This window comes from Dryobates pubescens, chromosome 2 (assembly GCF_014839835.1).
Source record: "Dryobates pubescens isolate bDryPub1 chromosome 2, bDryPub1.pri, whole genome shotgun sequence".
Lineage (NCBI taxonomy): Eukaryota > Metazoa > Chordata > Aves > Piciformes > Picidae > Dryobates > Dryobates pubescens.
Window position 1 is genome coordinate 32,354,544 of NC_071613.1, and position 27,288 is coordinate 32,381,831.

Consider the following 27,288-nt stretch of genomic DNA (forward strand, 5'->3'; position numbering starts at 1 on the left):
CCTCTGAAGGAGGCTGTCCATCACATAGTGAGGACAGAAAGATGTATTTAAGTCTCTCAGTGTGATAAAACAAGAAAGTTTCTGACTTATGATGTATCTAGAGATAAGGCACAGGAGCTATGGAGAGCTGGGTATTTGGAACCCTGGAGAACAGTGTTCTAAAGAAAAAAATGAGCCTGGCCTGTATCACCCTGTCTTTCAGTGATCCTTCATTTTTAATTTCCCTCTCTGCTGCACATACACATGTCCTTCCTTTCAGAAATAATTCTGGATGGCTGTGCTCTGAGGTCAACTAAGCTTCCTGTATTGTTTTCTGAGAGATGACACTTTACGTGTGTCTGTTACAGAATATGTGTTGAGTGACTCATTATTGAGGAATAATAAGAAACATATTTTGGGAGTCAGATATTCACAAAGTATGAATTTGAATATTCTGTAAAACATACTATTTTTAGTAAAAGAAGCATTGGGAAATATTTTCTTAAATTACCTCAATTGAAACAAACTTCACCCACCATCAGAGGTGCATAGCAAAGTTCAAGTTAGCTATTCTTGCTTGTGAGAATGTGTGTTTTACAGCACCTAGTTAGTATGCTTACCTCTTTTGTTTGTATAATGTACCTCAAATTTTTGGGGAAGGATGCACAAAACTGGCATACTTCTGAAAACTTGAGAGATTTTTAAAATGCTGCTTAGTTCATTCACAGCTTTTCAGTTGTCTGATGTTGTTCTAGTGTTTCTCATTCTATCTGCCTCTTACCATATGTAGTAAATAATCAGTGGCAGGAGCTATACTTTACGCTATTAAATAGTGCAGAGTCTGTGTTTGTGATTACAGATCAATTCTCATTATTGTGGTAATACATACAATAGAGAAATCAAATAGTGGTAATCAATTACTAAATATTGTCAAGATCTATTAGTATAGCAAATGGCTGTTTGAAAATGCTTGATGAAGTCTGCAGCACTCTGAAATTTTATCTTAGACTTTTGATGAATGCAGGTATTTATAATACCATTTCCCTGTTATAATTACTATTTAGTTACTGTGAACATCATTTGAGTTTTATAATGTGGCTGCTTGGTACTGTTTACTAAGGAACAAGACATATCTGCCTGGGAGGATTGTTAGTGTAGTAATGATAGTTTTATATGTTGTGTGAATGACTTTCTGTAGAGTTGCACTTTCTTTGTTTACACTCAAAATTACAACTATTTCTTTAAACTTTCTGCTGCAGCGTTTTACCAATGAGGATCATTTGGCTGTCCATAAACATAAACATGAGATGACACTGAAATTCGGTCCGGCTCGTAATGATAGTGTCATTGTGGCTGGTTGGTATATACTTTTATAATTAGTTTACTCGTTTTCCTGCTGGAATGAATATACATTTAATGTTTTTTCTGAAGAGAATGCATAGAATTAAGTTAAGAGAATATGAAACATTTTCTTCACTAGTTGTTTGCAGTGTATGCTTAGGCAATACTTTTTTGCATAATTAGCATTTATCAGAATTTGTAGCCAGTATTATTCGCCGTAAGTAAATTTTATTTGGATCAGATACATAATTAAATATTTTCCAATTATCCATATTTTAATAATTAACTGATGAAATATGCATTTAGTAAGAACAGACACTAATTAAGGCTTTGCCTAACAGGATTTGTAACTGTAGCAAACTGTATTTAACTTTTAGTTATTCATTGATTATTACTTGTGTCTTACACTTTAAAATATGGATTGGTTTTTACATGCTGTGGTGACCTGAGAAGACTGAATTGGTGATTATTGCTCTTTAAGTGGGATAGCAGAAGAAAAGAGGGGAAAACATTAGCTTAAATTCAAAAGGTGTTTACTGTATTTTCACCTCTGAATTCATGGTGATCCATCACTATTTTGTTTGTCCAGGATCAGAAGTAATCATTGATGGATAATTGATTGCATTGTAAATTCTAAAGTTCTTGAATGAAGATAGGTCATGCTAATTATTCTAAAGTTATAGCCACCTTGTTTTGTGTTTGGGGTTTTGCTTGTTTGTTTTCCCAGTGATGGAACAGTATAACTGAACTTCACAAAGGGTTTCAGACATTTTCTGTTTGGTTTTTGTTTTTTTTCCCCTTGGAAGTGGATAATTTGTTGGGACAAGCAGACAGGAAAAATGGAGTTACACATTTTAAAATTCTAGGTGCAGTCCTTGGCAATTAAGCCATAGGAAAGAGAACCTTTTGAATAGTCAGATGTTTCAGGATGAAGCTGTGGCAGTGTCTTTCTCTTTGTAGCCGTGCCAGCTTTTTTAGTAAGGGTGCACATAATACCACTTTACAGTATTTTAAATGCATGCAACTCTGTGGAAAATGTGGTTAGTTTTGAGCTGGTAATCATAGTAAAATAAGGGGAATTTACCCAGTACCAAGAACAGTATAGAAAGACTTTTGTGAAACTTGTTTGTTGCAGCAGTCACCCAGATACCAGAAGTCTTGTGATTCCAGCTTGAGTATACAGGCATCATGGGAGTCAATACAATCTTGTGTACAGTATCACACTTTACTCCTTCTAGAAGTTCCAGGCACTGGAAAGTAATCACTACTGTTTTCACAGTATGAGACCAAAGCAGCAAACTTTGTGACCTGTGCACTTTTTCTCTCTTTTTTAATTTTTTCCCCTTCAATTAAAGCCTTCATGTAGGCCTTTATCTGAAAATAAACTCTGCTTGCTCACAGAAGTGATCTGCTGCTCTGGTCTAGGCACTTGAGAATAGCTCCCTCTGGTTTCTGGACACAGCAGAAATGCTTTACTCTGGTTTGCAAACTTCAGTTGCTTGTCTCCAGCAGGTGGAGTATGCCTTCTGGTTTCTGCCTTGCAAGGCAAAAGAAAGTTCTTAACCATGTCTTTTTTGTTTGAATTGTTTTTTCTTCTTTTTTTTTTCTTTTCTGGAAAATATTTACTGTAAGTAGGTTCATAAATGGTATTTTAAAAATAAAACTGGGGGGGTTTTATACACTTCATTTCAGATCAGACACCAACACCAACTCGATTCTTGAAGAACTGTGAGGAAGTGGGCTTATTCAATGAATTAGCAAGTCCTTTTGAGAATGAGTTTAAAAAGGCTTCTGAAGATGACATTAAAAAAGTACGTTCAAATTTTTTTTTCTCAGAGTTTCTACTTTTTTTTTGTACCAGAAATTCCTTTTAAAAAATAAACCTTCTAAGTTTATGTATTACCTTCTAAACTATACCAGTAATCATTTGCCAACTGCTTACATACTGTGCATAGAAAAAAATGCAAACGATAAGATTGCTCTTCTGAAAGTTACTTTACCTAATTAATTTTGCATATTTAGCGCAGACAATGGGACACATTGACTGTCTTAATTCTTCAGGATGCAGTCCATATTTGTTGAAGTTAATCAATGGCTTTGATTGACGTTTCTTTAGGAAGAAATTGTCTGAAAAGTAAAGCTTTTTCAGAAATAAAGCCAGACCGCGTGAAAAGAATAGTGTGTGAACACATCATTTTGATCAGTTTTAAAATACTGAGGTAATTCTGAGAATTAATAGTCATGATAATGAGAATTAAAGAGTCACTACATTTGAAGAGGTGTCAGTAATTTGGTGTAATTATGTTATCTATGTGTTGAAATTGCTTTTCCCTAGAAACTAGTGATCTGCTTATGCTAAAGTACAGATTATAATACAAGAAAAATTTGGACTGTATTAGTTTAGCAACCTCATGGTGTTGGGTGGTTTTTTTTTATCTTCCCTTACATTTAAATGTGGTGTCTTCTATTTAGTTTAGTACTTTCCAGGTATCTGCGTTTTCTTTCAGTGAAGGTTTTTGTAGGTACTTGTGAATAGTATTACTATCGATTCCAGATGATGCCTCATCCTTGATTTGTTACTGCAACTATACCAATAATTTTATTTTTTTTAATTAATGTGTACTAGCTGTTCTTAAAACACTACATATAGTAATACTGCTTTACTCATACTGTATTTTCTGAGTAATTCACCACTTCCTTGGAGGAGGTTATAGGTATTGCAAAGTATTTTAAACATTTTGACAATTTCTTTATACTAAATTTCCAAGCTGCCCACTGTGTTATGCAGAGAAACAGAGTTCTGCCATATCTTTGCCTGATTAATCCACATAAGCAATCATGGCAGTGAGTGGTAAAATTTACTATAATAGTAGACTTTTTAGGAGGTTGATGGTTTAGGGTTTTTTCTGTGCTATTTCATGTTCACATGTTGTATGAAAAGAGATTCTACTTCTAACAGTCTTCCTTGCCCAATAGTAATATATTCCTTAGGAAAACCAGGAAATGAATTGAAAAAAAGCATCTGGAAAAACATAAATTGGACAGTAACATTGGAGGAAGTTTCTTCCAAAAGTATTTGGGTAGCAGGATAGACAGGAGTATAGGCTTTCAAATCTAATTTCTTTGTGGCATTTCAGATCTCCTAGGGAGTTTTAACTGTGTAGTAATACAAAACATGCTTTTTCAATAATTACTTGCTGCAATAAGATTGAAATTAATTGTTCACTGTAGATTTCCTAATTTGAAAATGTAGTTAGGATTTTGTGCTCCGTGGCATATGATTTAACAACTTATAGAAGGATAATACTTCTGTTCAACTGTAATTTTTAAGTTTAGCAGTCCTATATCATCTGTAATTCTCCTTTGACTCTTGGGAAAAGAAAACTTTAATAGTGTTTTTAGTTCTCAAGAAGAAAATACTAAGTCTGACATTGGTGTTGAAAGACCAAACGTTACTGAAGATTGATGTTCGTGGAAGAGTAACCTTGCCTGGTGATGCACCTACGTCAAGATTTTCCAAACATCAGCACCTCTCTGTTTTAAAGCTCCTGTTTCTCTTTAGTTGTTTACACTTTCTTGCTTATTTTAATATTTTTAGAGATTGAGTCATTTTGTTTTACACTGTTGCTCTTAGATGCCTCTAGATCTGTCTCCTCTTGCAACACCAATTATAAGGAATAAAATTGAAGAGCCTTCCGTTGTGGAGACAACTCATCAAGATAGTCCTTTACCTCATCCTGAGTCTACAACCAATGATGAAAAGGTAAGAACTGTTTTGTTAGTTTGTTGTATGCAATAATAGCCACACTGCTTAGCTGGTTGAAAGGAAATTTTTGCCATATTCGTTTGGATATATATTTCATTTGTTTAATTCTTTAGTTAGCTTTTTTCATCACAGTTATTTCTTTGCCTTGCTATAAAGCTATAAATGAAATAAAATTTAATATTCATGCTATGTTTGAAAAGGCATCATTCATAAAAAGGTCTGAGATCAGATCAAGTTACTTGGGGCTTTACACAGTTTGGTTGTGAAACCTCCAAGGAGGAAGGCTGCACAGCCTCTCAGTGCAACCTGCTCCAATGCCAGGCTGTTGTTGTTGCAAATGTATTTCTCTTTGTATCCAGTATGAACCTCTAATGTTTCAGCTTGTCTCCCTTACCCTGCCAAAAAGCACCAGCATGAGAAGAAACCTAAAAGTGTGACAGAAATTTTAAGAGAGATTTAGTTCAGCTTTGTCTTTACAAAGCTTCACTAAGTTTTGTTACTTGGCAAGGATAAGTAATCATAGGTAATCATGTAGTCTCAAAAAACAGTAAAAGGAATACTTGAACACATGAACAGCTGCTTAGATAAAGCTTAGATAGTCCAAATCTTAAATCTTTATTTTATATAGTTATCTTTATTTCAGAGGTTAGTTTGTTTTTTTCACTGCTAATGCATATTCCCAGTACTCTTAATTTTGGCAGGGTATTAATATCTTTATACAGTAGTGGTTCAGTATTAATTAGCATAATTAGAAGTGAAAATTATATCTCAGTGCAAATATACCTCTTGAAAACACTTCTTAAATAAAATAACGACCCTCTTCTGTAAAATATTTTCTAATTCAACAGTTCAGAGAGGTTCTTTCAGTAAGTCTCTAATACCCTTGAATAGGCTTAAACTTCTTTTTGTAAAAGTGAGTAAAGTTATGATCACTTTGGCTTAATCTCATGGTTGCAAATTCACAGAATTGCAGAATGTTAGGGTTTGGAAGGGACTTCCAGGGACCACTGAGTCCAACCCCTCTGCCAAAGCAGGATCACCTAGGACAGAATGCACGGGAATGCATCCAGGCCAGTTTTGAAAGTCTCTGAGAAGGAGACTCCACAACCTCTTTGGGCAGCCTGTTCCAGCACTGTCACCCTCACCATAGACAAGTCCCCTTGTGTTGGGGTGGAACCTCCTGTGTTCTAGATTGTGCCCATTGTTCCTTGTCACAGTATCACCAAGGTTGGAAGAGACCTCAAAGATCATCAAGTCCAACCTGTCACCACAGCCCTCATGACTAGACCATGGCACCAAGTGCCACGTCCAATCCCCTCTCGAACCCCTCCAGGGACGGTGACTCCACCACCTCCCTGGGCAGCCCATTCCAATGGCGAACGACTCGCTCAGTGAAGAACTTTCTCCTCACCTCGAGCCTAAACCTCCCCTGGTGCAGCTTGAGACTGTGTCCTCTCATCCTGGTGCTGTGCTGCCTGAGAGGAGAGACCAACTCCCTCCTGGCTACAATCCCCCTTCAGGTAGTTGTAGACATCAATGAGGTCTGCCCTGAGCCTCCTCTTTTCCAGGCTAAACAATCCCAGCTCCCTCAGCCTCTCCTCATAGGGCTTGTGCTCAAGGCCTCTCACCAGCCTCCTTGCCCTTCTCTGGACACGTTCAAGTGTCTCGATGTCCTTCTTAAACTGAGGGGCCCAGAACTGGACACAGTACTCAAGGTGTGGCCTAACCAGTGCAGAGTACAGGGCATAATGACTTCCCTGCTCCTGCTGGCCACACTATTCCTGATGCAGGCCAGGATGCCATTGGCCTTCGTGGCCACCTGGGCACACTGCTGGCTCATGTTTAGGCGGCTGTCAGCACGCCCAGGTCCCTTTCTGTTTGACAGCTCTCCAGTAACTCCGACCCCAGCCTGTAGCTCTGCACGGGGTTGTTGTGGCCAAAGTGCAGCACCTGGCACTTGGATTTGTTGAATGCCATCCTGTTGAACTCTGAAATATAAAACTCTTTGTATCTTCTTGTTTAAAGCTGGAATAATGGACTGAAAATTAAATGTACACCATAAAATGTTTTCCTTATTCAGAGTGTGGGTAGGCAGGATAGTGCTGATACTGCCATGGATATCTTGGGGGAAAAAAATCTTAATACCTGATAAAAAAATAAATTCTGAGTAATAGTATCTTAGCATAAGTAGATCCAGGCTTTGCCATAAAACTAAAATTACTGTTGCTGGAACAATTTCTCTTCGAAGATTTACATCATTCATCCAAAGGGTTTGGGGTTTTTTAAATACATTTAGTTGTACAAACTCTACTTTCATCTTGTTGCAGAAGTTCTGATGTACTCCATCAAACTGTTCATTTGACAGTTGGAATGAATAGTCAATAATTGTATTTTGCAAACTGATCCATCTTTGTTTTTCCTCAGGAGGTGTCACTGCAGCAGACTGCACAGCCTACATCAACAATAGTTCGTCCAGCATCGCTACAGGTTCCTAATGTTCTACTTACGAGTTCTGACTCAAGCGTTATTATTCAGCAGGCAATACCATCACCAACATCTAGTACTGTTATTACCCAGGCTCCATCCTCTAACAGACCAATAGTGTAAGTTATATCAATTTTAGTAACATATTCTCTTACAGAAATTGAAATATTTCATCCTGTTTACTTTCAGTTACTGTTTCTGCAGTTAATGTACAAACTTCAGGTGCTTTGGTGTAATATGGTGCTTTACTACATATGAAACATACAACTATCACTATATGTGAAATACAATTTCATCACCAAGTTCATATTTTTGATCTTGAAATAAATAGCACATTACAACTGCAAACAAACAAAGCAATTTAAAACAATATGTAAAGTTGTTCTCTTCTCTGGATAAGTTTTCTTTTATATAGTTCATTCCTTTTTCAGTCCGGTTCCAGGTCCTTTTCCTCTGCTGTTACATCTTCCTAATGGACAAACCATGCCTGTTGCTATTCCTGCATCTATCACAAATTCTAATGTGCATGTCCCTGCTGCAGTTCCAGTAAGTAAGCATGATGCTATATTAATTTCAAAGAAGAGCAGATTTGCATAAGTGCAGCATAGAGCTTAGTTTTAAGCAGCTTGATAGCTGTTTTGGCTTCAGAGGGTAGTGCTGTCATATGCTCTCTATTATGATAACATACTCAGGTTTTCTTCATTTTTATACTTTATCTGGTCAGCTTGTTAGACCTGTCACCATGGTGCCTAGTATCCCAGGAATCCCAGGGCCTTCCTCCCCACAGCCAGTGCAGTCTGAGGCTAAATTGGTAAGTGAAAAACTCCATTATTCCTCAAGAAGAGTAACTTGAGAAACTAATTACATTCTATTGTTCTTTAAAACTACTTTAGTTTTCTTTTGTTAATCTAGTTTCTGCGAGTACAAATTTTATAAAAACAGAACAGTAACAGCTGCATTTATTTTACAGTTATTTCAAATTGTGGCCTGTGTTATTTCTGTTATTAATGGTTGTTTTGATCTTAATTTTCATCATTCTTTTAAATGAACTAAGTGCTTTTCTTTTATTAGAGGACAGGAAATTTTAGTTGGAAGAAAGACAAGATTAGTAGCATCTTTACAGTGAACATCATCTTCAGACAATCAGAATATATATTCTCCCAAAGAATATGATGTTTCTTTTCAAAACCCAGGACAGGAAAAAAAAAAATTAACAGTGTCTTCCAAATCTCAGCTGTGTGTAGTCCATTTGCCAAGAGCTTTGTGTAATTATTTGTGTAACTGACATTGTTACGAAGTTGCTGCGTGTGGAGGCTGTTTCTGTTGCACTGGGGCGGTTTGGGCATTATTTTGGAAAATGGCAAGTGAATGAAGCAGAGGAAAGTTTACTTTGTTTGTGTTTGAGTTAATTGAAAAATATTTTGCAGGGTTAGATATTGCTTCTTGCTTCAACTGTCTTGTTTGTTTTTAAAGCAATTTAAAATGTATTAAACAGTAATTAACCCACTTACGTATTTACAACATGCCGCTGCAAACAGTGTCTCTCATGCAAAATAGTATTCCTCTTCTGACTCTTACTTCATACTGAAAAAGAATCAGGAACACCTGCTGTAGAGAGGGAAAGAAAGGTAGGTTTGTTCTTGTGCATTGTTGTTCCCCTAGGAATGGGAAAAGGCATCCTTTAACACCTGAGGAACTAGTTAAATGTAACCAGCTCTGGTGAGATCTTAAATCCAGGAGAGAAGAATGTAAGAAAGTGAAAACAAGAACTTCTTTTTTTCAGAAATTGCATGTTCCTTAGAGTCAGGAAACTCATGCACTGAATTCTGCTTTGTGAATTCAGGAGGAATTGGTTTTTCAGATGGGCAGGGAATGAGATTTCAAAGCATGTTACCCAATGATTTGCTCTTCAGAGCGTTAAAAGGTGGAAGGAATTACATGTATATGGTGAAGACTGATCTCACATTGGAAGAAGCAATCACTCAGGTGAAACAGAAGCAAAGATCATTGGCTTAAAAATTTAACAATCTCATTAGTCATCTTGTTAGAATTTAGCTAATACATGCACTTCAGTGATTGCTTATCCTTTTTTTTAGCCTGTAAAAAGGGTAGTTGCAGTATTTCATCTTTGTGATTAATATAAGGCAAGAGCAGAATTCAAGAATATCAGAACTAAGTATATTTCTTATGCCTATTTACTTTTATGTAGCACCTACTTACAAAAATAAAACCTGTAATTTCCTACCACTCCTAAAGTAACTTAATGAGAAGCTTTATGTAGTAAGGCTTACAATAGGAGGACTGACTTGCTATGCCATGTGGTGCATTGTTGGCAGGTATGTGATAGTTTATTAACTGTATAGTTTCATTTAATTTTTAAAATTCTAATCTTTGTGATGCCAAATCCTTTATTTTTCCTGTTTCTCTGGAAAATCATTTTTCTTGACATATCCTAAATTCTGCAAAGATAGTCAGGTTTATTTTTTACTTGTGTTCTGGGCTAAGCCAACAGAAAACAATATTTGATTTTACAGCTGCTTGTTTGCCTCTTATTTCATTAATAGTTAACATTTGAAGTTGAAATGTAAGCTAATGCACTGAAATTTCCTAAGTGAGCAATCTGTGTTTCATCACAGTGTATGTTTAATCTATTAACAGGATACTGCAATTAGTGGATTTATTGTTACATTTAAGTTAGTGGAACACTTCCTGTGTCCTTTTGCCTACCGTAGCCACATTTCTCCCTCATGCTGGGAGGTAGTCCTGAATGCTAAAGGAGTCCAGGAAGGCTGGGCATACGGCAGAAAAGAAATCTTAAAGGTGCACAAGTATGTCATCCTCATGTGCCAAAAGATGAGCTGATGGGGAAGGCCAGCCTGGCTGAACAGAGAGACTTGGCTGGAACTCTGTTAAAAAAGGAAAGCTTATGACCTCTAGAAGAAGGAGAAGGCAATTCAGGAGGACTACCAAGGGTGTTATGAGGGTATACAGGAAGAAAATTGAGACTAAAGCCCAACTAGAATTTGTTTTGGCTACTGCTGTGAGACAGTTAAAAATGTTTGTATAAATACATGAACAACAAAAGGAGACCTAAGGAGAGTCTCCATGCTTTATTGGATGTGGTGGTGAGATGTACAGGTTGAGGTACTGAATGCCTTCTTTTTTCAGTCTTTAGTAGTATCACCAATTGTTCACTGGGTACCTAGCCCCCTGAGCTGCAAGACAGGTATGAGGAGCCAGAATGAAATCCCCATAACCCAAAGGGAAATGGTTAGTGACTTACTACACTGCTTAGACACACAAGTCTATAGGGCTGGTCAGGATCCACCCATGGGTGCTGAGGGAGCAGAATTGTGCTCTTAAAGCTGCTTTCCATCATTTGCCAGCAATCCTGGCTAACTGGGGAGGTCCCAGTTGACTGGAGGTTAGCATGTGTGATACCCATCCACAAGAAGGGCTGGAAGGGAGATCTGGGAAACTATAGGCCTGCCTGTCTGACCTCGGTGGTGGGGAAGGTCATGATGCAGATCCTACTGAGTGCCATCCTATGGCACATACAGGATAACTAGATTATCAGGTCCAGTCAGCATGGTTTTACAAGAGGCAGGCCCTGCTTGGCAAATATGATCTATGACAAGGTGACACATGTAGTGAATGAGGGAAAGGCTGTGAATGATGTCTACCTGGATTTCAGAGAAACCTTTGACACTCTGTCCCACAGAATTCTCCTGGAGGAACTGGCTGCTTGTGGCTCAGGTGGGCATACTCTGCCCTAGGAGAAAAAATAGATGGATGGCCAGACCTAAAGAGTGGTGGTCAATGGAGTTAAGCCCAGTTGCTGTTTGGTCAGAAGTGGTGCTCCTCAGGGCTCAGTACTGGGTCTAGTTCTTTATCAGTTATATGATGAGGGGATTGAGTGTATCTTCAGTAAGTTTGCAGGTGACACCGTTGGGTGGGAGTGTTGATCTGCTTCAAGGTAGGGAGGCTCTGCAGGGGGGTCTGGACAGGATAGATTGGTGGGCTGAGGTTAATGGTATGAGATTCAACAAGACCAAGTGCTGGGTCCTGCACCTGGGTCACAACAACCCCATGTCAATGCTACAGGCTTCAGGAAGAGTGTCTGGAAAGCTGCCCAGCAGAAAAGGACCTGAGGATATTGGTTGACAGCCATCTGCACATAAGCCAGCAGTGTACTCAGGTGACCAAGAAGGCCAACAGCACCCTGGCCTGTATCAGAAATAGCATGACCAGAAGGACCAGGGCAGTGATTATCTGCATGTATTTGGCACTAATGAGGGCAGACCTTGAGTACTGTGGTGTTGAGCCCCTTGCTAGGAGAAAGAAATGGATGTATTGGAGTGTGTCCAAAGAAGGACAAAGAAGCTGGTAGAGGGTCTAGAGCAGAAATCTTATGAGAAGCAGCTGAGGAAACTGGAGTTGTTTAGTCTGGAGAAGAGGAGGCTGAAGGTAAGATCTTAACACTCCCTACAGCTACCTGAAAGGAGGTTGCAGCGAGGTGATTGTTGGTCTGTTCTCCCAAGTAACAAGTGATAGAACAAGAGGAAATGGCCTCAAGTCGTGCTAGGGGAGGTTTATGTAGTGTTTCTTCACTGAAAGAGTTGCCAAACATTGGAACAGGCTGCCCAAGGAAGTGATTGAGTCACCCTCCCTGGAGGTATTTAAAAAATATTTAGATGTGATACATGGTTTAGTGGTGGACTTGGCAGTTCTAGGCTAATGGTTGGACTCAATGGTTTTAAAGGACTTTCTAACCTAAATGATTCTATGAAGTCTATCAGTTTAGTATTAAGAGTGTTTTGGACAAAAAGATGTATGAAGTGATGTGATACTCCCTTCTCAGCAGTCAAGGACTCAGGATTTTTATAGACCTTTGGACTTTTCTTGACTGTTACATTATTTTATTTGTTGCTTTTTATTTGGAGAACATGTTGTTTTTTATAGACAGATCTTGCAGTCTCCAGGATTTTTTTCATACTGCATTATAATATGTAACAAACATAAAACGTGCTTAAGTAGTTTTCCTAACATTGCAACTCTTCTTCAGCTACTAAAATACATTTGTTAGTGTATAGAAGGCAACATTTGAAAAGAAATGTATTTTTTTCATATCTGCAGAGGGTTTTGTCGTATGGTTTTGGCTATTGTTGTTTGAATTTTTCTTTTATTCAAAGACAATACCTTCCTAATACGGCGTTCTGCAATACTGTTTCAAGGTATTCTTCATTGACAGATCTGTCTGCTTCAGAGGCAGAGTGAAATTCTCTTTACAGTAGCTTTACCGCTTTTAAGATACAGTATCGCCAAATTGTCAGACACATATCTGTCATGCGTAGAAGGCACAATTCCTTACGTTTTTAACTAAATACCTGGCACAAACCAAGGCAGGGACCAGGTGCTTCCTTTCAGTTGCAGATTGTGCCTCTTACAGAGGCTTTCTCTGCAGTTCACTCCTTGCATGACATTTCAAGGAACTAACTTGTTTTATAGTTATGCAATAGGAAAAGCACTTCAAGCTCTGATTTAGTGTCTTACCTCAATCATTAATTTCTCTTGCCTATTTACAAAAAGCTACTGTTGTGTAGACTTCCTTTTTTTATTGTGAAAAAGTGAAGGAAAGCTAATTTGATACAAATCAAATCAGAGAAAGTAGTGACATTACTTCTGAATGCTAAAGAGTTAAAGAATTTAAATATGGGTTTGGGACACTTAAGTTCTATATTTTTATTAATGGGGGAACAACACACTTTACTCCTGACGAACACGTGTTGTTTTCCTATGAGTTGTATAAATCCATTTGTACAAAGGGCATCACATATTTTTGTATAAACCCATGAATGAACTATGGTAAAAAATAGCAACATTTTGATTTCTAAAAACTAAGGCTTAAAATAACTGGCAGAAGATGTCTCTGGTAATGGGCCCAGGATGCCTTCCTGTAACACAATTGAAGTTTTTCTTCAGCTGTCCTAGAAGTCTTAAAACTCTTTAAAGGTAGAGGAAGTGATAGCTTGTTCAGTAAATTTTTTTGCCACCGATCCGATATGGACATCTTTTGGAGATGTCACATTGTAGGCGGGCTCTCTTTAAATGTTTGAAAGTGGTTTTAGATGCAAGATAAATGCATAATCATCAGAACTGTGTTTTTTGTTTAGTCTGAAGTGTCAACGTCTACAGCATGGCATTTTTGGTTATTCGTGAGATGTCACTTTCAGAAGTCTGCTCTTTCTTTGCTTTAATGCTATTTTCTCTGGTTACCATTAAGCTGCCTGACAATAAATGATAACATGAATTCCACAGAGGGACAGTTGCATGAGGAGGGGAAAAAAAAAAAAGGTTGTAAACAAAAAAATAAAAGCCATGAGAGAAAAAAATGAAGCATGGGCTCTGCAGTGAGCCAAATGCTTATGATTGGTGACATTATCACAAAAGGCTCCTGGCTGAAACAGCCTTTAGTGGAATTTTGTGGGAGAGTATGTTAAGTACAATCTCTGTGTCTGCTTCAAAAACATACAGCACTGTATGTCAGTGCAATACTTCAGTGCTATGGGGTAATTACATGAAATTATGTGAAATTTTAATTTTGTCCAATATTGAAATTATTGTAGTGAAGATAGCTGGTCCCTTCACACCTGTGAAAGGCACTGTTACTATAGTTTTGAACATTCTTGGATCTTTTTTCTCCTTTTGCTTATAGAGCTGAAGTGAAATATGGTTAGAGATTTTGTTCTGCCACAAGCTGTCTTTTACTGCTGTTATTTTGAAAATATCCTTGTATCTTGTACTGAGAATGACATTCAATAGGAGTGAAAGTGAGTTTCAGATTTCTGTGCCACGCTTAATATAAATTGTCAGTTTTTCTGACATGACTTCGTATTTGCTGTTATACTAAAGAAACTTACTTCCATGTACTCAAGTAAAATCAAGTGCACATCAGTTTTGTGGTCTTTTAGAGAAGCTTAGAAGTAAACATAATAGCTATGTTTAAGGAAAAAAAACAACATCCCAACACAAAAACCCCACCCAAAAACCAAACCAACCAACCAACCAACAAAAAAACCCAACCAAAACCACAACCAAACCAAAATACTAAGGTAAGGATTCATCATTTTAAACATACAGAATTGCTTCTGATATTTTTGTGAAGACTGTAATTGTATGCTTACTGTATTTCAAATACCCCTAGTTGTTAAACCTTCCCCCCACCTTTTTTTTTTGAGTGTACAGCTTGTGGATGTACACTTAATATTGAGACACTTTCGCATGGATTGTAGAAGTTTCCAGAGAACTTGAAAATCAGTTTAACACTGATTGTTTCCCTCCATCTCCTTCTACATATATAAAACCTTTTGTCACAATCTGAGAAATACCTTGCACACAGTGGGCAACCAGTAGGCTTTCTGCAGGAGGCTTCTACTGAAAAATGACAGAGGGCAAGCTTGGCAAATGTTCAGAAACCGACATTAACTTGCTGGAGCCTGGCATGGGACCTTGTGTTCAGCAGAATTCTTCTGACCTGTCTCTCTGCATGCCGAGCTAATCAGCAAACACCTAATGAGCCTACTCTAAAGAAACAGACCCTCTCACAACCTACTTCATTTTCATATGTTCTCTAGGGGTGGAGAGACAAGACTTCATAAGGACTGATGATGCTGCAAAGACCACAATAATGATAATTAACTTGCTGAATTTAGAAGATTATGCTGTTAATTAGTTGCAAAATAAAGATAAGTAATAGAGCAGCAGATGGTAGGATAACACCCAGGAGAAGGAGGGTTATTACTCTGATGAGCTTTTGTGGCAGATATGAAATATGGATCTGAGTTTTTCACAAATCGTTTCTGGAGCATATTATCTTTTTTTCTGTGAGCTCTTGATGGAGTGATCTAGTCCTACCAAATTTTGACAGATGCAATGAGGATTTATTTTCAAGGATATACATGAAGAGTAAAACCTTACTAATAAACACTTTAAAAGCTATTTAACTGTTTGAAAATACTGATTTTACTTTGCCTTTCTTAACCAAACCAAACAAACCTTGGTTATTATCAGATTTCTGCACATAATAATGCTTGTATACACTTATGCTAATGCATGTTTTTTAAAACTGAGATTCTTGTCATATTTAGGGTAATTGTCTCCCTACTCACAGGAAGTGCATTATCCATACAATATTTTACTCCAGAAATGCCCTCTAAAATACGAAACCTTTTAAATGCATGAGCAGAATAACTCTGTGTGAAGATCTGTAGATATTCCTCCGATTTTCACAGTATTTCTCCATTCATAATTTTAATCGTAACTCTTTGAATTTCAGCTTTTGAACCCTGTAATATAAATCTAAACCAAATTATTTCCTATGTCCATAGTACATTACATTTAACATTGTAATTAAAAAAATAAGATTACTTACAAAATGATATATAAGTGTTAGTGTTACAGTGAGGGAAGTTAAGGCCTGGTTTGACTGCACTATCCCTACTGTATTGATTTTGACTCCTGAAAGTTTGTCATGTCCTGCTAAACTGCAGCTTATGGTACAAGAAATCATTCTAGTATCATTCAGACAGCAAATGAAAATACATTGTGGAATATCAGATGGTAATAGCTTGAAGAAGTTATACTGGGTAAACCATTTAAGGACCAGGACTGGTTAGAATTTTGCAGAGTTGGGGGGAATCACCAACCTTTAAGTTGTTGTAATTAGATCTTAGAGTGTGGGTTTAGTACTTTTAGTTTGAAAACACATAGGCATTGTCTCCAGCTTTTTTAGCTGAAGACAGGGACTGAATTAGGAAGGTAGAAGTTTATTCTTGAGTTTGTTTTAATGCTGTAAAGAAAGTGTTAAAACAACTGTATGAGGGCTTAAGATTTTCAGAGCACTGTGCATAGAGCATGTTACCTTAAAAATTTGTATAGACCTGTCCTAATGCTTGCAGCTATCATAAATGTTTTTTCTTAAGAGCTGAGCACTGGTGAAATTACTGTAAATTTGTTTTGTATACTTTTCTGGAAGCACCTTCTTCATTCTGAGATATGTGTAGAACTGATACAAAACCAAGGTGGGGAACAGAACTTCATTAACACTGAATTTTTATGTACAGTTAAACAGTCCCTCTCTGGAGTACTGTGTGGTGTTAACTCAATCTAGAGCAGTCACTACAGGAAAGACTTCTCTTATAGAAGTCAATGGCTAAAGCTAGCAGAGGAATGTTGCAGTTTCTCAGTTCCACTTGTACGCTTCAGGTGGGATAACTACTGGTAGTGGTGCTACAGTTAAGTGTAGGGATTTGGCAGTTGATGTAACTTGGCATATTGCAGACCTGAAGATTTTTTGCTCTTTTGCTGGAGATTATTTGCAGTCTGCTGTTTTAATTGTAGAGTAGGAACCAGGAAAGCCTATCACCATGCAAGTTAGGAGAGATCTTTGACTGTATTCCAATGGCTTAATTGTTGAGAGACATGACATACTGCAATTCATAGCAAGTATCTACCTACATAAATAGGTGCAAAGTCTCCTGCTTATTTTGAGCTGGCTAAATACAGCATTTTTAAGACATTCTATTAGCATTTGTACTTTAGCAATACTTTGTTCATATTACAAAACGTGGTGATACAGGTTATCAGAGTCTTCATAAACTAATGTATTAAGTCATTAATCTTTTCTTAAACTTGTACTGGATTCTTTAAAAATCCAGTGCTTGGCGGGGGGGAGGGAAATTCATTAATACAATTTGTCTAGCGAGGTAAATTCTTGAGTAAAACTGAAAATTTCATGGTAAATTACACAATATTCATGAAATTTTGGTAAAGAATCTGGATCAATTGCAATCAATTGTATCTACTGAAATGTAGTATAACACTTTATTCAGATTAAGGACTCGTAAATATATTAACTCTTAGTTTTAAGAGATTTCACAAAAAGTTGAGGGAAATTTTCAAGACAGTCAATAAATTGCTTTAAAAAGTCAGGTTGTCAGTAGTGGATATATGGTGTACAGTTGAATTTTTAAGTTACTGGTTTTTGTAGTGGCTGTGTGCAATGAAGGAAGAACTTCAAACCTTTTAGGAAGTTTTTAATGTACAATAGCATGCCGTAACAGTTCCTTTGCATATTTTTATGTAAATAAAAGCTAATTACATATAACCTGAAGCTTGTTATTGTTTTGTGCATTATTGAGATGTTTCAGCAAAGACCTTGGCTTTTATCTAATGATTACTCATGGGATGGATTTTAGAGGTGAGTATTTGTAAAGACCATGAAAAAGTGGAGTCATAAGAAACTGTTATTAAATGGATAGTGAACACTAGAATTTTTAAAATAGATGTTTATGTTCTGTTTTTTACCTATTTTCCCTCATGAGTGTTCTCTTTTTAATCTGTGCCTTGTGTAATACCGGCCTCAGGAAGTGTTTGTTCATGGCCTCCTAGTCATCTTTTTGTGGACAGAGTTGACAAAGAAGGCTTTCTCTTTACTTCTCCATAGAGCTTACTATCCTTCTTTCTGAGAGTTTCTGTTGCTGTTGTGCAAGAGTTTGTCTGTTAGTAGGTATATACCTAGATCACTGTTGAAAGCCTGCTAAACTAAAAAACTAATTTAGAGTTGGATCTCTTGTTTAAAAAAGGAAGTAATTTGTGATTTAAATAATGACTCTTCAGTTTAGCCTGGTAGAATATTTCTTTTGTTGTTCTTCTTCTTTCTTCTTTCAGAGATTGAAAGCAGCCTTGACCCAGCAGCACCCTCAGGTAACAAATGGAGATACTGCCAAGGGACATCCAAGTGGGTTGGTTAGGACTCAGTCAGAGGAACCACGACCGCAATCACTACAACAACCTGCAACTTCAACAACCGAAACACCGGTATGACAATAAAGTGTACATCTAGTTCCTGTTCCATTGTTCATTATGCAAAAAGAGATCTTCTTTCCTTTACTCTTGATTAGTTTAACAGAGGTTAACATGTGCTATGGACTATTCTTGGGAGTCATAGTTCTGTAGCAGTTCTAACTGCATCAGCTAACATGCTTATGTTAATTTGTTCAAACCATCTTTTCTGGGCTGCCCACCCAGAGATTGAGCTGTGTGATTAAGTGTGCTGTGTCTTCCTGGGTAGGGAAAAGAGGATTCCGAGTTTAGGAATGATGGATGTGCTGTTGCTTGGGATGATAGATGTGAACAGGGGAATAAAGGGCAAGACCTTTGAGTCAGACTGGAAGCGGGAGTGTTGCTGGAGAAAAGACACTTCCCTGGGTGAATTCTGGAGGATTGTTGCTGTTCTGCTTCTAAAAAATTTGCTGGAATGTGTTTTCAAAATGCTTTTTAAAACCTTGAAGAGTTGTTCATAGCATAATACCAATATTATAAAAGCCATATACGTGGCCTGGAACTGGAATGACCTGTGTCTGCAGCAGAAGCACTCAGATTCTTAAACTGGCCAGTGAAATCCAAGAATGTATCAAAATGTATTTGCTTGGAACATAAAGAGGAAAAAAGTTACCCATGGTAGCTCTCTTAAGGCTGCTATTCTCTCATACTACCTTAATTTTAAAACAGTATTTTCATACCATTACATAGGAGAATTTTCAAGATGAACAGCTTGCTGTTTGGTTATTTTTTAACAACTTTATGATGAGTATTATAAAACAAAGCAAAATTTGTAAGTGTTTCATTCCTAAAAGGCTGAGTTGCGTTCTCAGTTATTATCTATGTAGAATTTATGCCAAATAGCTATGTCAACTAGTACATGTTTGGATTCTGTGCTAGACCTGTGAACATGTAGACAGTTATATTCTGTCTATCCTGTACCTTTAAGGGATTTTAACATTGATGGGTCGAGGTCAGTTGCATGAGGTTTAAAAAGACCAAGTACTGGGTCCAGCACTTGGGTCACAGCAACTGGAAAGGCTAGAAAGTTGCCTCGTGGAAAAGGACCTGGGGGATGCTGGTTAACAGCTGTCTGAACATGAGCCAGCAGTGTACTCAGGTGGCCAAGAAGGCCAACAGCATCCTGGCCTCTATCATGAATAGTGTGGCCATCAGGAGTAGGGAAGTGACCACTCCCCTGTACTCAGCACTGGTGAGGTCACACCTCAAATACTGTGTTCAGTTTTGGGCCCCTAACTACACGAAAGACATTGAATTGCTAGACCATGTCCAGAGAAGGGCAACAAAACTGATGAAGTGTCTAGAGAGCAAGTCTTACAACAAGCAACAGAGGGAGCAGGGATTGTTTAGTCAGGAGAAGAGAGGGCTATGGGGAGACCTCACTGCTCTCTATAATTACATGAAAGAAGATTGTAGTGAGGTGGGAGTAGGTCCCTTCTCTCTAGTATCAGGTGATAGGATGAGAGGAAATGTCCTGAAATTATGTCAGGGGAGGTTTAGATTGGGTATTAGGAAAAATTTCTTCATGGAAAGAGTGGTCAGGTATTGGAATAGGCTACCCAAGGAGATGGTGGAGGTGTTCAAGAAACATATAGGCATGGCATTTCAGGACATGGTTTAATGGCCATGGTGGTGTTAGGTCAATGGTTGGACTTGAAGTTCTTAGAGGTCTTTACCAACCAAAACAATTCTATGATAAATTTACTGTTTCCAGGCATCACCAGCTCAGCCTACACCACAAACACCAAATACAGGTGGTCGCCGAAGAAGAGCTGCCAATGAAGACCCTGATGAGAAAAGGAGAAAGTTTCTGGAGCGAAACCGTGCTGCTGCTTCCAGATGCCGACAGAAACGGAAAGTCTGGGTGCAGTCATTGGAGAAAAAAGCCGAGGACCTGAGCTCACTAAATGGCCAGTTACAGGTATACTTTTTATTTCAAGTAAAAATGACACATTTTTCCATTCTTAGACAGAGATCCTGGATCAGTGGAACTTAAACTTCACATGAAACCTAAAATGTAAATGGTTTGGTAACTGGCTCCTCAGGTCAGAATTGAAAATTCAGCACTAATTGCATATAGCAGTAAAATAAGAATTGAAGAAAATACTCAGATTTCAAGATATGTAAACTTTAGGATCATACTCTTGTCCTTTGTTCCATTTTAAATAACTTTCAGACTGTGATACTAACCAAAGATGACAAGATGTGTTGGAGTAAAGGCTTATTACAAACTAATAGCCTTACCTTAAAAACGTCTTGTTCTTAGTAATATGTATCACAGTCTGAGTTAGTTAAGTAAGATTTGGTTTTATTTCCTTTGGTTCTTTTTAACTTCACTTTTTTTCCTTTAAAGTGAATGTAGTGCTCGTGAAAGGTGCCAGATTGACATCACTGGAAACTGAAGGCCTCTTTTGTCCACAGAACAGGTACAGCACAGGCAGTGGCAGTGCAAATTTCACCACACTGCCCTCCCAGTGTGCGTAAATCCTTTAGTGAGGGTGTACTGTAAGAGGGTAGTCTAGTGTATGTTGCAAGACATTTTTCCACCTCATCTGAGGTTGTCAGTCTTGGAAAGTTGTCGTGTGGACACACTTTCCCCCCATAGAACAATCCATGACCCTTTTGTTTAATCCTCTAGTACATGTTAAAGCATACTTTCTTAATGTTTTCCAGCAGCACATGAGAATTGGCACAAAGTATTGTTTCAAATTAAAAGTCCTAAAAGCTTTGCTTTGAAAATTACAGAAAGGAAAAGTTACATCACTTCCTAAATGAAGCATTCATTTAGAAAATGCACTGGAAAGTATTTTGATAATGTTAAAGTTTTACTTCGTGTTCTTTCATCAGAGTTGTTCACTGAGCCAAATTCATAGATCTTTTCCTTCCTATTAAAACTCCTTTTTCATGCTGTTTGATAAGGGAAATGTCCCAGTTTGATCAACAGCAAAGTAGGGCACAAAGAACTTACTTTTTCTCATGTAATTGAAATTACAGTGTTATCAGTTGTCTTCATGTTCATGTCTTGAAAAATACTCAGCATCCCAGACTGTTAAATGTTAAGAAATTCCTGCCTAAGCATACAATATGAAATAATTTCCTGTGTCCCAAGAATTATGACACTGTGCACCAGCATTAGTTAAATTTCTTGCAAATATGTAGTCTCCTTCTACCTGTTCACAGTCTTTGGATGCATTCCTTTAATGCCATCACAGTCCTCACTGTAAATCCGTTAGTTAAAAAAATGGTATGTAGCACTATAGCTTAAATTAACCAAGAAACAAGTGAAGGTAGATTTACAGGAAGTAAAACAACAAACAATAAAGTTTGCCTATATTTATTTTTCTTTTTTTGTTGTTGTTTCTTTGATTTGTTTTGTTTTTAGTGAAAGTAATTGTTATGTCAGCTGCTTTGACCTTACACATACCAGTTGTTATAACCAAGGAGAGTATAACTAAGGAGAGTAGCCAAAAGATTCCCAATTTTTTGGTAACTAAGTTAGTGAATTCAAGAAAAAGAATTTTCTTACCATCTGCCAAAAGCAAAACCATTAACTGTGAAGAACAGAATGGCATATAAAGAAAATTGAATGTCAGAGAAATAATTAAACTGTACTTTCTGTGAAAACATTTATCAGTCCTGTATTTCGACAATAGTTCTTCACATGACAGGTTGGTACAGGTTATCGGTGAGGGCAGTGGGCAGTAACGATTTGTGATTACTTACTTTATATTTAACAGCAAATTTAGCAAGTTTGGAGTTTTGCCTTCGTACAGTTTTATAGACTGCTAGTGTTCAGTAGTTCATATTTTGATATCTAAATAACCTGCTCAGCAGAATGTACCAAGATGTGACATTTCCAAAAGCATGATGAGATTGCATTGCTTTCATTGCCTTCTTTCAATGCAGCTGGTAGTTCTCTTGCAATGTCCATGTCAAAGCTTCTGATGTCATTAACACTGGAAGATTTTGAAGAGGTTTACTTGGTTGATGTATATATTCTGTTCTGTAGTTTTCAGCTTTCTGTAGGCTAACTTACTTCTTTTAAATGTTTGAAGGTAATTTCCTTTTTAAGGATTATTTTTTAAAATTTCATCATGCCAGTAATGTATTTAGGTTAGCTTGGCTGTTCTTATGCTAGGCTCTTCTAATGTAAGTTTTTGTCATGCTTCCCAACCTTCTAGATTTTATTTACTGTTTGATTTTTGCGGGTTTTGTTTTCTACTAATGTGTTGACTTGTTTATTGCTCTTCAATTTTGTTTGCCACTTTGTATTGCTCTGTGCCTTGCACAATGATACTGCAGGGTGTGGTGTGCTGTATAACGTTAAGGAAGTGTTGGCAGTTTGTCCCCAGTGGCCACTCAGTCGTACTGCAGGATCAGTTCACTGTAGGGCCCGTATTTGGTCCCTGTTGCTTTAATAATCTTAGAGAGCAAGGTATTGGTGGAAGCATGGCCTGTCTTCCTCACGTGGTCATTGCAGGTTGTAAAGCATCATCAATTGAGTGGCTGTTTGTACTAATGCTTCAGAAGCTGCTTTAGGAAGGCTAAATTATGAAAGAAGCACCCAGAAGTTAAGGTCCTTTCCCATACAGGAATGTCTTGTTGAAGCTGTTAAAAAAGAAACAGGAAGAGTAGAGTACAGCTCAACCACAAACAATTCCTTATCATTTCCCTGTCTCTGATGATAGTTTTGGTAAATACACCTCATAAATATCATCCCACCCTTACTCACTGAGTAAAGGTTAATCTGGTCCCTCTATTACATACACACTTTGGATCCAGGGAGAAATAGACAGAGAAGAACATGGTGTGCACTTGTGGTACACCTTCAGAAGAATGAAGAAGGGAAAGTATCATCTGAAAAGTGGAGTGCAAGTAAAAATATATTTGCTTTCCTCCAGAAACCTGCTTTCTAATATTAGCACATTTTGAAATGTGGGAGCATAAAAATTCTCCAGCATGGGAGGTGTGTTTCGTGCTTATTTAAACAAATGTTGCTGCCTACTCTTCACTTGGTATCTCATTAATGAGGAGGACTTTTCCAGTGTGAAAACTCTGGAAAGAGTGCTTTTTCTGGAAAGAAGTGGGATTTTTCATGCCAGGTGTTGGAAGTTTTATTCCATGTGTTTCTTGTTAGCCTATTTTTGACATGGTAACCACATATTAAATGGCTGCATGTTAGCATATTATGAATAAGAGGGAAGGGCTTGCTGTTGTAACATCCATGATAAGAAACTACAATGTGTGTATGAGAAGGGCTCTGACAACCCCTGTTTATTATCAGCTACAAGTGTTTTTTTACTGTTTGTATGTAAATGACAACCATAGATTATCATCGTTCACCACCGTTTCTCTGTTCTACTCTCAGGAATGTTTTGTGCATTGCATATAGCACTGTTTAACACAGTTTTGGTTTTAATAACCATGATGGCTATGTATTCAATAAGAATACCTTAAGTTGTGGAGGTTTTGCTACAGGAATGCTGTTCCTTGTTGGGTTGTTTTTTCTTGCCCAAATCTGCTTTAATGTAAGCTAATGTATTTGCTGCTTCTGTTAGCCAAATTATTTATAATAGAACTGACATTAATCTACAAAATACCTTTTATAAAAATTTTCATAAACATTATTATTACTTGAACAGTGACTTCCTGCTTGTATGTGCTGTTTGTGTATGAAATGCTTCCTTAAAATGTGAAGATGAAGGTAGAAAATTTCTGAAAACCTTTTCCTATTTGATCAATTCTTTTGCCAGCACTCCTTTAAACTAGCAGCAGTATGTTTCATATTCTTGGACATTGTTGGTTCTGTAGATGATCCAGAAGTGTCTCAAAACTACATCAGCACTTTTGGTTTGGGGTTTTTTTTCCCCCCATCTATGTCAATTCTGTGCAGCTGTCTGTTTGGTCTCCAAATTTGTGGCTCCTCAGAAAATAACATTGTGAGCTAAGACAAAACTAAAAACTGGAGGCAGAAGTAATGTGCTTTCTTAATAGTCCCAAGATTTCAGGACATGCAATGACAGCTGGTAGAGAATTGGTAAGGCTTTTGGTTGGGATTCTTTCATTGCCACCTTTTTTGTTTGCATAAACATTCTTCTTCCATTAGAAACCTCCATGAAATCAGATTTTTGGCTTTCTTTCATCTCTTGCTATTGTGTTAAATATAAAGTTTCTGAAAGAGATATTTGGCACAATAAAATAACTGAAATGGAATGTAGTCCTTAATTGTTAAAAAGGGTCTTGCAGGTTGATGTCTTTTTTTTCTTCTAAAAGGAGAGAGAAGACATAAAGAGGAGCTTTTCTTTTTAAAAAGCTGATGTTTTAGGTACAGTATTTATAGACTATTACTTAGTGTGATGAAACCTAATAAATTCTGTTCTTAAAAATTGTTTTCCTTACTTTGGAATCCTTTTAGTTGTAAATCATCTCTGACTGCATTGTTTCATTTCTAGCTTGCAAGTAAATAGGTTGATTTTTCTCATGTTTTGTTTTTTTTCTGAATAATTTTTGTTACAATCCAATTCTCCTGTGTTGGCTTTTTCTTCAACTTGCTCTCAAATGCATAAACACATGCATTTACCAAACAATTGTGTCATGTGAGTGGTGTACTGTGATAACATGCAAAGGTTCTTGAAGTAACTTCAAGTATCAACTGGGAAGGATTTCTATTTAAAATAACCCATGAAAAGCATGTAACATGAGAAGATATGGATGTCACAGTGTTACAGATTAATTGATTCTCTAAATACACAACCATTTTGTTTCTATTTAAAGTGAAAATGGGTCTGTCAGAATGCCATACCATTCCTAATTTGGATTGTCATATATAATGCTGCTAGGTAGCACTTCTCATCTATAGATATCAAAGTGCTTTACATGGAAGGTAAGTATCACTGTCCTCCATTTTACAAATGGGGAGATTGAGTACAAAGAATTAAAATGACCTTGCTCAAGGTCACCCAATAGTGGGAAAGGCACTACCTGGAAATGAGCCCAGTCACTGGATTCTGCAGGTGCTGTCTTATACTTCACTTCAGCGACATAAGCTGACCTTTAAAGATACACAACACATTTATGTATGGTTGCAAAAGAGAAAAGCAATTTGGAAATCAACAAACATTTACTAAATAATTTTCCAGTTATATGAGATTTTATTTTTCAAAGTATAAGTACATATATAGTCACCAAAAATCACTCTGTGTTGGCTCTGGCAGGCATCTCTTAAAATGTGGGTAGTTAAATGTAGCTTTACTCTGATTAGATTTCATCACAAAGCCTTGCAGAAGAGTCTTACAGTAGCTGGATCATGTGAGAGACACTATATGTGGAGTCTGCATCTGCAGACTGAAAAACACATCTCTTATTTTGCAAAAAAGCATTTCCTAGTTCAAGAAAATCTTAACTTAGCCATAATATTTACATGCTCTGTGATAAAAGAAAGTTACACAGTTTTGCAATATATATGAAATGGAAACTTACTGTATTTTATTTACCCCTAAATGAACAACTGAAAATCCTATAAAACTTAATACTTACCTTCAAAATGGGTGTAGATTGAGCCTGGTAAAGTGCGTAACTTTCTTCTCCTTTAGAATGAAGTCACCCTGCTGAGAAATGAAGTGGCACAGCTGAAACAGCTTCTTCTGGCTCATAAAGATTGCCCTGTAACTGCCATGCAGAAGAAATCTGGCTATCATAGTGAGTAATGTTCCATTACCTATAGCCTTAGGCTGGATCAGTGAAATACTGCCGAAGTGAACTGACTGAACATTAAAATTGAGAAATGCAGTTCTAATATTGCATTAAAGATTTATTTTTTATAAAACCTCAAAGGTTATTAGAAGACAAGCATGAATATGTGATACTTAGAAATATGTTGACATTCTTTCTGTCAAAGTGTTGCATAACATTGAAGGGTTTATGTTTTAATAAATGCATATGATAATTAGGATTTAAGGACTATTGGTTACTACACCTGCTTTGGAAAATATAATTAGAGCATTAAGAGCACACGAAAAAACATTTTTTATACTTTATCTCACCCTAGTACTGTGAAAGGTCCTCGTGGGTTTGTTTTTTTTCCTTCTTCATAATGAGATTTCAGTAGAGGTAATACAACAGCTGTCCTCATTTACCATAAGATCCAGCATCAGTCAAGCCATTAAAATAATCAGATGCAGGTTCATGGCTGCTACTGTACAATGTCTTCTAGGTTGTTTTGATTTCCACGGCGACTACTTTTCTATAAACAGGGCATTTTTGAAAAGCAGTCCTGTAACTGAAGGGAATACTGAGAGTTTCGGTAGCATTTTTGTTCCTCATAACTATTATGTAAAGCTGTTCATTTGCCTTTTTTTTTTTTCCTTTTCTTTCCATCCTTCCAGCATTTTAAAGGTTAATTATGCTTTTCTGACTTGTAACTTCCTTTTTGGATACGATACACAGTGCCTGAACCAGCTGCTGCTGTAGAATAAATGGCCAATTTTGTCCATTGTACACAAATTTGTTACAAATAACTGAGCTGGGAATGCATTAGGCAACATTCATAATATATAACCCACAGCTTTCCTTTTTATGATTTAGTGATATTTCAGGATATTTGTAAATGTGAAGATTGTTTCTGCCATATGTAGCCACTTCATTTTAATTTGCCAGTGTCAGTAATTCAGGAGAATAAAGGAGAATAAAGGAACATTTTGTATTGCATGCAAACAGATCCTCAGGTGCTTGCGATAAAACTTAATGGCCACCATCTTTACTTGTAGTCATTGTAAGCAATTTCATCAGAATGGGCAATATTTTTTAATTTAAAAGAT

The 27,288-nt window shown here is 37.1% G+C and overlaps 1 protein-coding gene across 3 annotated transcripts in view; it reads left to right on the top strand.

Moving 5' to 3' along the window:
* Positions 1 to 27,288, top strand: part of ATF2 (activating transcription factor 2) — a 40,218-nt gene that overhangs the window by 7,617 nt on the left and 5,313 nt on the right. For 2 of the 3 annotated variants that reach the window (XM_009906645.2, XM_054174269.1), the window contains exons 4-12: positions 1,239 to 1,335; positions 3,013 to 3,131; positions 4,955 to 5,083; positions 7,511 to 7,689; positions 8,002 to 8,116; positions 8,295 to 8,381; positions 18,299 to 18,448; positions 20,187 to 20,393; positions 26,065 to 26,170. In XM_009906645.2, coding sequence (XP_009904947.1) covers positions 1,239 to 1,335; positions 3,013 to 3,131; positions 4,955 to 5,083; positions 7,511 to 7,689; positions 8,002 to 8,116; positions 8,295 to 8,381; positions 18,299 to 18,448; positions 20,187 to 20,393; positions 26,065 to 26,170 — 1,189 coding nt within the window. The remainder of the gene's footprint in view (positions 1 to 1,238; positions 1,336 to 3,012; positions 3,132 to 4,954; positions 5,084 to 7,510; positions 7,690 to 8,001; positions 8,117 to 8,294; positions 8,382 to 18,298; positions 18,449 to 20,186; positions 20,394 to 26,064; positions 26,171 to 27,288) is intronic. The other variant, XM_054174280.1, reaches the window with a different exon arrangement.